General features: G+C 35.2%; 1 protein-coding gene across 1 annotated transcript in view; it reads right to left on the bottom strand.

The window, feature by feature from the left end:
• Nucleotides 1-12,237, bottom strand: part of LOC139734881 (glutamate decarboxylase 1-like) — a 63,159-nt gene that overhangs the window by 15,260 nt on the left and 35,662 nt on the right. Inside the window, exons 3-4 of the mRNA XM_071645663.1 lie at nucleotides 11,629-11,719; nucleotides 6,482-6,588 (exon numbers count right to left, since the gene is read on the bottom strand). Of these exons, the coding sequence (XP_071501764.1) occupies nucleotides 6,482-6,588; nucleotides 11,629-11,719 (198 nt within the window). The remainder of the gene's footprint in view (nucleotides 1-6,481; nucleotides 6,589-11,628; nucleotides 11,720-12,237) is intronic.

Raw genomic sequence — 12,237 nt, 5'->3', positions numbered from 1 at the left:
TGCATTACACGTGCTTTGTCGTATCGTTCGTACTGACGTTATGGATGCCTCTTTCGGGTGAAATGACACTAATATAATGTCGTACGACCGTATGTTAGAATTGAGATCGAATTAATGGGAATTTATACCCCAATATACAGATATACAATTGGATTCTGTGAATGTAGTATACAGTGTTATTAGTAAATAACGTTTTTCAAACGTATGAGTATATACAAACAGTGATAGTTCTTGTTTATAGTTTTTCCATAGCATCGTAAAAGAGCACTTGACTTGCCTCCATTATAAGCTAGGACGAATGATATCCCCCAATTTATTTATTTATTTATTTATTTATTTATTTATTTATTTATTTATCTATTCATCTATTTATTTATTGTGAATCTTTATACAGAGTGACCTGATCAGCATGAAATATACATATATAAACAGTAAAAGATGGACAAAGAATATTCAAAACGACATAAGGTAGACACAAAATAAATAAATAAATAAAATTATACAATCATGCAGATTTAAAATAGACTAACTGCCGGTCTTCCTCAGGGCTCTGTTGTTGGTTAAAATCCATTGAACATCAACATCATCATCAACAACAACAACAACAAATCATTTTGTTTAAAAATAAATACTTATGACAAATTAGAAACGAGACACATAATACAGTTAAATATAAAAACTAAGTGAACGTACATGTACAAATATCTGGAAATACAATAAATCAAATTAAATGGACGTGGAAACATCTAGAATAAAAAGGAAATGATTCAAAATCACGTATGGCGACTGCCACTCAAACTATAACATTGTGGAAACGAAACATACGACATATATCACATCACATTTTAAACAGAAGTAAAGGTTATGTGTATTTTGCATCCCCCCCCCCAAAAAAAAAAGTGGAATACTTTCTGTGCTGTCTCTAGATTATCCTACGGTGACAAATCGAATCGTTGTAGCTTTCTCATAAGGTATGACAGCACATGGATTAAAACAACAACAACAACAACATAATTGCTTTTGAACGGATAGTCCTAGTCTCCTTCACCTGCATTTATGTGTTCTACTAATATTTCTGCATTTATCAAATCCATAATTGTAATCATTTTGTTTGGGGTAAACTTAGCCAGATTATTTCTTCTTCTTCTTCTTCTTCTTCTTCTTCTTCTTCTTCTTCTCCTTCTTCTTCGTCTTCTTCTTCTTTTTTTGCAGTAGCATTTTGTTTTATGTATGATCGATCGTGTACTCAATATGTTAGTAGGACCTATAGTTTAGTGAGTAGGCCTACTAACAAAAAGAGTTTGTCATTTTACATATCAAAATGAGAGGACATGTGCAGTGTTTCTAAACGTGATCAAATATACGCCATGCATTCAGAATCTTTGTAAAGGACCATCCATCTCTATTGACATATTCCGGCGTCGATAGCAGCATAATAGGACTGTCTTCAACATTATTCCCTACTGTGAATTCCGGTAAGAGTATTTTGGTGTAAATATTCTGGTAGGACCTATATGTTGAACTTCTAGGTAATAGCCCGAGAAACGAAAGGCGTGAATTCAGGCCTACAAACAACTCCTCGCCTTCCAAATTTCCTATTTTCCAATTTACATAATTGCCTAGACACAACACCTGCTACCACTTTTCATTACAGTTCAAGCTTTTTCACTTTTTTACCAATGTTGAATCGAGTGGGTGAAATGTCCAAGAATATAGTTGAAAAAGTGGACAGCCTTTAATCTGACAGATAGTCAGTGAGACAAACAAGCTGTCATTTTCATTTTTGAAGAAATGCATTTATAGTTTTGATTAATCAAAAGGTGTTCTAATCTCTCGTTTCAATACAACTTGCCCTCTGTGGTAAAAATGCCCCCATTCTGTTTCGATCATTTTTTTTCTCTTTTAATTGCTCAACAACAAAAAAGCAAAGCACGATTTCCATCGAGAACATAATACAAATGAGCATAAACACACAATTTCAGTGAAACAGCTTTTACAAAGCTGCATAACAAAAGAAGCACCAGTTAAAGGGGTCAGTTGCATAACATCATATTATATAATTGCGTATTATATAATATAATGTTATGCAACTGACCCCTTTAACTGGTGCTTCTTTTGTTATATATATATATATATATATATATATATATATATATATGCATAACAAAAGTATATACACTGCAAAAAGTCCGGTGTTAAATAGTGAACACCGAGCTGGTGTTAATTTTTCGGTGCTCATTTATGGTGTTAAATTAACACCTCCGGGTGTCATTTCCAAATTTTAAACTGTTTTTTGAAGAGTTTCTTAGTAACTGCACTTCTTGTTGATTTTTTATTTAATCAAGACGATCAAGAATTTTACATTAAAATACTAGATTTTTGAAAAAATGTGAAAATAAATTTACACCAAAGTAACACCAGCTGGTGTGGTCTCTTATTGAAGCTGGACGGGTGTTAAACCATTGATATTAACACCAACAAATATCAAATCAACACCATGTGGTGTCATTTTTTAATTGACACCAGTACAGTGTCAAAATAACACCAGGTATAGCGTCAAATTAACACCACGAAGTGTCAGGTGAACACTTTTCAACACCATCACAGTGCATTTTTAACACCTGTGGGTGTGGTCCTTTATTGAAGTTTGATCGGTGTTAGATTTAACACCCGTGGTGTTAAATCTAACACAGTGTCAAAATAACACCAGGTATAGCGTCAAATTAACACCACGAAGTGTCAGGTGAACACTTTTCAACACCATCACAGTGCATTTTTAACACCTGTGGGTGTGGTCCTTTATTGAAGTTTGATCGGTGTTAGATTTAACACCCGTGGTGTTAAATCTAACACCGATGTTTTTACAGTGTGCCCTCTGTGGTAAAAATGCCCCCATTCTGTTTCGATCATTTTTTTCTCTTTTAATTGCTCAACAACAAAAAAGCAAAGCACGATTTCCATCGAGAACATAATACAAATGAGCATAAACACACAATTTCAGTGAAACAGCTTTTACAAAGCTGCATAACAAAAGAAGCACCAGTTAAAGGGGTCAGTTGCATAACATCATATTATATAATTGCGTATTATATAATATAATGTTATGCAACTGACCCCTTTAACTGGTGCTTCTTTTGTTATATATATATATATATATATATGCATAACAAAAATATATACACTGCAAAAAGTCCGGTGTTAAATAGTGAACACCGAGCTGGTGTTAATTTTTCGGTGCTCATTTATGGTGTTAAATTAACACCTCCGGGTGTCATTTCCAAATTTTAAACTGTTTTTTGAAGAGTTTCTTAGTAACTGCACTTCTTGTTGATTTTTTATTTAATCAAGACGATCAAGAATTTTACATTAAAATACTAGATTTTTGAAAAAATGTGAAAATAAATTTACACCAAAGTAACACCAGCTGGTGTGGTCTCTTATTGAAGCTGGACGGGTGTTAAACCATTGATATTAACACCAACAAATATCAAATCAACACCATGTGGTGTCATTTTTTAATTGACACCAGTACAGTGTCAAAATAACACCAGGTATAGCGTCAAATTAACACCACGAAGTGTCAGGTGAACACTTTTCAACACCATCACAGTGCATTCTTAACACCTGTGGGTGTGGTCCTTTATTGAAGTTTGATCGGTGTTAGATTTAACACCCGTGGTGTTAAATCTAACACCGATGTTTTTACAGTGTGCCCTCTGTGGTAAAAATGCCCCCATTCTGTTTCGATCATTTTTTTTCTCTTTTAATTGCTCAACAACAAAAAAGCAAAGCACGATTTCCATCGAGAACATAATACAAATGAGCATAAACACACAATTTCAGTGAAACAGCTTTTACAAAGCTGCATAACAAAAGAAGCACCAGTTAAAGGGGTCAGTTGCATAACATCATATTATATAATTGCGTATTATATAATATAATGTTATGCAACTGACCCCTTTAACTGGTGCTTCTTTTGTTATATATATATATACATATATATATATATATATATATGCATAACAAAAATATATACACTGCAAAAAGTCCGGTGTTAAATAGTGAACACCGAGCTGGTGTTAATTTTTCGGTGCTCATTTATGGTGTTAAATTAAGACCTCCGGGTGTCATTTCCAAATATAAAACTGTTTTTTGAAGAGTTCCTTAGTAACTGCACTTCTTGTTGATTTTTTATTTAATCAAGACGATCAAGAATTTTACATTAAAATACTAGATTTTTGAAAAAATGTGAAAATAAATTTACACCAAAGTAACACCAGCTGGTGTGGTCTCTTATTGAAGCTGGACGGGTGTTAAACCATTGATATTAACACCAACAAATATCAAATCAACACCATGTGGTGTCATTTTTTAATTGACACCAGTACAGTGTCAAAATAACACCAGGTATAGCGTCAAATTAACACCACGAAGTGTCAGGTGAACACTTTTCAACACCATCACAGTGCATTTTTAACACCTGTGGGTGTGGTCCTTTATTGAAGTTTGATCGGTGTTAGATTTAACACCCGTGGTGTTAAATCTAACACCGATGTTTTTACAGTGTGCCCTCTGTGGTAAAAATGCCCCCATTCTGTTTCGATCATTTTTTTTCTCTTTTAATTGCTCAACAACAAAAAAGCAAAGCACGATTTCCATCGAGAACATAATACAAATGAGCATAAACACACAATTTCAGTGAAACAGCTTTTACAAAGCTGCATAACAAAAGAAGCACCAGTTAAAGGGGTCAGTTGCATAACATCATATTATATAATTGCGTATTATATAATATAATGTTATGCAACTGACCCCTTTAACTGGTGCTTCTTTTGTTATATATATATATATATATATATATATATATATATGCATAACAAAAATATATACACTGCAAAAAGTCCGGTGTTAAATAGTGAACACCGAGCTGGTGTTAATTTTTCGGTGCTCATTTATGGTGTTAAATTAAGACCTCCGGGTGTCATTTCCAAATATAAAACTGTTTTTTGAAGAGTTCCTTAGTAACTGCACTTCTTGTTGATTTTTTATTTAATCAAGACGATCAAGAATTTTACATTAAAATACTAGATTTTTGAAAAAATGTGAAAATAAATTTACACCAAAGTAACACCAGCTGGTGTGGTCTCTTATTGAAGCTGGACGGGTGTTAAACCATTGATATTAACACCAACAAATATCAAATCAACACCATGTGGTGTCATTTTTTAATTGACACCAGTACAGTGTCAAAATAACACCAGGTATAGCGTCAAATTAACACCACGAAGTGTCAGGTGAACACTTTTCAACACCATCACAGTGCATTTTTAACACCTGTGGGTGTGGTCCTTTATTGAAGTTTGATCGGTGTTAGATTTAACACCCGTGGTGTTAAATCTAACACCGATGTTTTTACAGTGTGCCCTCTGTGGTAAAAATGCCCCCATTCTGTTTCGATCATTTTTTTTCTCTTTTAATTGCTCAACAACAAAAAAGCAAAGCACGATTTCCATCGAGAACATAATACAAATGAGCATAAACACACAATTTCAGTGAAACAGCTTTTACAAAGCTGCATAACAAAAGAAGCACCAGTTAAAGGGGTCAGTTGCATAACATCATATTATATAATTGCGTATTATATAATATAATGTTATGCAACTGACCCCTTTAACTGGTGCTTCTTTTGTTATATATATATATATGCATAACAAAAATATATACACTGCAAAAAGTCCGGTGTTAAATAGTGAACACCGAGCTGGTGTTAATTTTTCGGTGCTCATTTATGGTGTTAAATTAACACCTCCGGGTGTCATTTCCAAATATAAAACTGTTTTTTGAAGAGTTTCTTAGTAACTGCACTTCTTGTTGATTTTTAATTTAAACAAGACGATCAAGAATTTTACATTAAAATACTAGATTTTTGAAAAAATGTGAAAATAAATTTACACCACAGTAACACCAGCTGGTGTGGTCTCTTATTGAAGCTGGACGGGTGTTAAACCACTGATATTAACACCAACAAATATCAAATCAACACCATGTGGTGTCATTTTTGAATTAACACCAGTACAGTGTCAAAATAACACCAGGTACAGTGTCATATTAATACCACGAAGTGTCAGGTGAACACTTTTCAACACCATCACAGTGCATTTTCTACACCTGTGGGTGTGGTCCTCTATTGAAGTTTGATCGGTGTTAGATTCAACACCCGTGGTGTTAAATCTAACACCGATGTTTTTACAGTGTAAATACTAAATATATACTATATAATATATATATATATGTATATGTATGTATATATATATATATATATATATAAACTATATACTATATGTGTCACAAAACTGCATAACAAAAGAAGCACCAGCTAAAGGGGTCAGTTGCATAATGTTACTGTGATATACTCCCGAACGATAGCAAAGAAAGGATGATTTCAGAGGGAAAAGTCCTTCCTCTCCCTCCCCTCTCTCACCTGGTGCAAAGACGCCATCACCGTCCTTGAAGCCCACAATCTCCCTCATCTTTTTCAGCGTGGCTCTTTCCATCAAGACAAACACTGGGGCGATCTCATACGTGAACCTGGATGAAAACCGAGAACCATGGTAATGAGTGTTGGCAATACAGTTTCATAACCATGTTATCTCTTTAGTCACGATATGCTGCTGAAAAAAATCCGACACACTAATTGGGTACTGAAGTGGTTGGAATACCATATATCCAAACAATGAATGGAACATGGAAAAATACCTATAATTATTGTTCTGCTATTGCAGATGTCATCATAGCTATTATCGTGATTGAACAGTCATCTCGCAACAAGACCGCTCGGCGAAAGACTATTGGGGAAACACAGGTCAATGCATTGGCTCGCAAACCCATGTTGTCGAGTTCGTGAGGAGCAGTTGTCTTTAAGATATAGTAGATAATAGATAGATAACTGAGCAAATATTAAAGGTACAATGTATTGTTTACCATTGGGAGCAGTAATTTAAAAAAAAAATGTTTCAGTTATCACATTTGATGCATATGTGTAGGTCAGTTGTATCACAAAACAACCTATACCATAAGCATTTCGCAATAGTGCCTATAGTTGATATCACTATTTGCCTCAATCAACCACAACTGTCGACTTTATTGGTCTACGGTTTATTCTAGAAGCAAATTTATTATAGCTATTGTTCACATTTTGTATACTTAACAACATTTAACACTGATTATACTGATTAACATTTTAACATTGGTTGTTTTTCTCCGTAACTCACATTTTTAGAGTTATTTTGAAGCACTAAAGCTGGGTTTTTGTTTCATCTGCAAATAATGGTAAAGAATGCTTTCAATGAGTAGATCGAGAGGATTATATATGAAATACAAAACAAATAACCAAACCTTACTCTGGGTACATAAAAATCTCTGAAATAGCAATCTAAAAAACTAACCAACTCTCTTCATTCTTGATCGGAGAATCATGTCTTTCATTTTCGGAATATCTGAATGAAACCTAAATTTCTCAGCCTGCTCCATTGTCTTGCATCAGACAAAATCTTTTATCGTATTTCAGAAGGTCAAACATTCTTAGGAATACACTGTAAACGCCATGAATATTGAGACTGCGAAATACTGTGTCGTATTTTTACATGACCGCATATTAGCTCTGACGAATTTTGTAAAGACATCTTCTTAAGAAACTTTCTAAAGGGACAGCTTTCCTCTGCTTAAAAGGAATGAAATAGTTGGTTGAGATGGACGATTCAGATTTTAGCTATTTGCGAGATAATCTCAGAAACCACTTATGAAATATTAAAGAAAAAAAAATTCTACCAGGAGGTATTAAAATTTATTTGATGAAAATCAGTTTTGAAATGGCTGAGATATACGAAAACAAAGTAATCCTATAGGGAAACCTAAAGACCTATCTTAACAAAAACTATACCATTCCTTGAAAATAGCTAAGACCTTGTACCTAACAGAGAGGCTGGGGAGAAAGATTAAGTCCCGAGTTTGAACACAGAAATAAAGGGAAACATGTATGCAAAAGTAATCAATGAACCGAATCCTCAAACTACATAATTGTGTTATCTTCAAGGTTGACACAGGTCTGATATTCTACGACTTCAAAGATTTTGGCCGAGTATCCATGATACTGAGAAGGAACCAGCATGGCTCCTAGCTGATACACAGTTATTAGTCCCCAAATTCTCAGCCAACGCATTGCTACTGTACAAAGTAATCGATGTATCGTGCGCGCAAATCGCAGACGACAGTTCGATGCGTACGTATCGGCAGACAGAAACTGGATGGAAATTGCTGGATAATGCGAATAATGAGAGATGTACACGTTTGGTTGAAGCCTTAGAGACGTAGGTAGTCAAACCTCTTGAGAATGTTTGTCGACTTTGGGCATCATGTCATGCACTGGGGCACGGCGATGACATTTTGACCATTTCGAAGGTAAGGCGCGTGGTAAAAAGTACAGGCATGCGTATTTGACACATTAAACCCCATCCCAACTTCTTTCGTCAACCGATCTCGAGAAGGAACAAACTAACAAAAACACATTAAAAAGGACAAACACAGAAACAAACAATACAACTAACATTCCTTCACTTTCTGTCACAAAATACCTTCGATTATCTTCACCAGTACGAAAAAATGAATAAACAAATGAAGCAAAATGACACGAGGAAGCCTTATAAAACACTAAAATTGGTCTATATCGTCATATGCAGCATCACTTTCACCCTTGTGATAGTACCATTAAAGCGGTTCATTTCATGTCTGCCGGAATGAAATAAGATTGAATTAGACAGAACATCGACGAAATCAAGGCAAACGTAGTTTGTTGCAAGAAAATAAAATGAAGAAGGACTGGAAGGATAAAGTGAAGAAGAGGGAGGGATTTCTGGAGGTACAGAACATGAGCCGAGTTGAGTTTAGTTTATTCTATTTCACCATTTTTCATTTACTTCAGCCAATGACTATTCTTCTGTGAGTCCGAGTAGTATAATCATACAATTACAAAAATACACTTTACACATAGTATAGCAAAAAAAAAAAGAAACAGAAGCAAAATATGCAGAATTATATACCTTAAACGAAAGGAAATTAGACTAACTAAAGATTAAAGTTACTCATCAGAACTCGAAGAAGAAGGGGAAAATATACGATCTTAGCGTTCAATGCAGTAAATTTCTACAGATATACCGGTAGATTTGTAAATGATCCCACATAACTTGTTGTCTTACTCGTTTATTTCGCTAACATGGCGAAAAACAACTGACACTTACCGACATTATACGTGCACACTAACAGTCACACAAACAAACACACACACACAAACACACACACACAGAGGCAGGTGATATTATTATACAGACAAGTTATAGTCGTTGCTGGTTGCAAATATATCAAACTCTTCACCTTCAATTTGAGTTAAAATCAAAGAGTGTTCTTTAGTCTCTATAGATATATAGATTAATATAAAAATAGATATTTGTATAACTATGTTATTGGTATACTGTTGTATTTTTATTCGAGTGATCCAACTTTTTACAAGCTCCGCTTTTTAGCAAATCACTCTTGTCTATTGTTGTAATTATTCTGTTTTCCATTGCAAAAAGTGCATCGTTTTTCAAATTATATGATAATCCGCGCACATAGTTTGTATTACACTTTACGACTTTTTTTTTCTTCAAATTGTCCAACCATATAATTTGACAAATGTGTACTTTGTATTGTGTATTACTTTTTGTTTGATGGATGGAAATAAATTATAATTGAATTTAATTCAATGATTATGGTATGATATACTAGCAACGGATAGTAATGCGTAAATGTATGCATTACATACAATATCATCTAAAACACAAAGGTGATTCTATTCTGAAACTTGATGGGTTGATTGCAATTATTAGTTCACATTCTCCCTTAACAGTTTGGAATTCCCTATCGTGTCACTGAGAACCTATATCAGCATATCAGAAGAAGAAAATAGAAGAAACAGAAAATCGATTCGCTGAGAGTAATATCTTGCGAAAGTAAGCAAGATGGATGCGAGCAATCATTGGTGGACGTAAGCCTCCATGGATCACCTGCAAAGGATTCTCGCCGGTATCCGTTGTGATATGACTATCGATCAATGATAAGCACTATGGAAGAGCGATATGTACGGAGTCACGTGTTACGGTGAGCAGAGTACACGGGCAGCGCTGACTGGGAAATAAGTGCTGACGAATAGCAAGGGGAATCGGTGGCAGCAGCAGACAGTGCGACTGTTGCGGCGGCCTAGTGTCTCAATCTCGGCGGGATAATGCCTAATATAGATCCTACCAACTTTTTGTTTAGCCTCCATGGGAAATTGATCAAAAGACTCGGGCAGTTATGTTGAACTGATGACGGCTTGCAACTTGAAATACTGTGAGGGCGTTCTCCTATGAACTCTGCTTATACTTTTCATGATCCCTTTCAAATTGCAATGGAAGAACAGAAATGAGAAATCGCGTCGAAATGGTTCTGAATTGAATTACAGTATTAGCCGACGTCAATCTAAGAACTTTTGGATGGTTATTGTTTCAGTCATTTCTTTCCTTCTTTTTGTTTTTTTGTTATACTCCAACGATATGCTTTGAAGTGATGAGAGGCGGCAAAATCACGAGGTAATACAGACGGTAAATAAAGCTTGATGTTGTCATTACTGGTTGTTTTGCAACCGGGTGGCAAGGAACACACTGAAAGCTCAGTGTATGTACAGTATGCATCGATTGTCCGTCCGTACGCTTGCCTCCTTACCGGTCGGATTCTATCCTCATCGAGTGCACATAATCATAGCAAAGGCAATGATAAAAATATGGACCATGCGTCGCTGCAAATGGAAAATGGCTGGAGTACAGACTATCATGGTCAACTTCTCACTGTACAATCACTGTACCATCACAGTGTTGTACTAAGGAACACACCACCTCCAAGACTCAACACATATCAACTGTATTCCACCATGAAGATTTCATTTTTAAAGAAAAAAAAATACATATACATGCATAATGATAATGGTAATGATAGATAAATGAAAAATTGATAATAGTAAAAAAAAAAAAAAAAAAAAGAAACCAGAATAATACATGTGACGTGGAAAAGAGTATTATATGAGCGAAGTACAATATTTGTTTCCTATAAAAGCTTGTTATCTGTCCATCGCACTCAGGGACCCTCTCCTTAAAGACACACTCTTCTATAATTATCGGTTCGCAATTAAACGTAATGGCAGACGAATACGGAATTGAGTTCACAAATCCTTGCTCTCAACAGCTCTAGACATCGTAAAGAAATCAAAGACAAAGTACCATACAGCCATGTCGATGAAGGTTGATTTCGTCTTGCATACCCTTGGACAAGGTGTAAAATGATGAAATTGATGGTCAATTATCAGAACAAAAAATAATTAAGTCCATCATATCCCCAATATCACAATATTTCCAATCCTTTTGTAAAGAACTTAAAAGAATGCAGTATTAAGTATCATAACCATTGCTGTAATAACCTTACCAACACAGTACCAAACGTTTAAAAACAAAACATCAAAACAACAAAGCTTATGGATTATACCTTGTTACCATGGAAACTCACATATTTGTGTTTGCTGTAGCAGTCAGCCATTCTCCCGCCATTGACACCACGTCCAGTCCCTGAGAGAGCTGATTGAAATACCGGGGGTGGCCTGCAAAATAAGTTTGGTTTCATTCGCTTCCTTTTAGTTTTATGTTGCTGGTTTTTTTTCTACGAGTTCAGCATGCATGTTTACTTTCATTATAAAGCAAAAGGTGTGGTAATAGAAAATCGGAGATGACAGTATACAACATTTAAGTCTGATCTTCTATAATTCTCCTTTTATATAGGGAGCTCGTGCGGAAGTTCAAAGGAAAAAAAAAACATGGTCTGAGCGTGCGCAGTATTGACTACTGCGCACGCTCAGACCATGTTTTTTTTTTTTCCCTTTGACGTGCATTCGCTCTACGTTGCCTTCTGGGTTGAACGATGGAAACAGTTGCCTCCCGCATGTGCCGAACACAATTTTTAGCCTAATAGTGTCGTCTTCAGCGTTCGCGTCGCAGATCCATATGATCCCATCACCCTGTCTATGCATGTGGTAAAGATAAAGTTGACATTACACACAGATTGTTGACAGCCTTTACCTTCAGAGTAAGATGACGTTGTCATCGAATGCCATCCTGTTAC

The sequence above is a fragment of the Diadema antillarum genome, unplaced genomic scaffold, assembly GCF_040938485.1.
Source record: "Diadema antillarum isolate AM-2024a unplaced genomic scaffold, OU_Dant_1.0 seq00000550_RagTag, whole genome shotgun sequence".
NCBI lineage: Eukaryota > Metazoa > Echinodermata > Echinoidea > Diadematoida > Diadematidae > Diadema > Diadema antillarum.
This window is presented reverse-complemented; position numbering and strand designations above follow the sequence as displayed.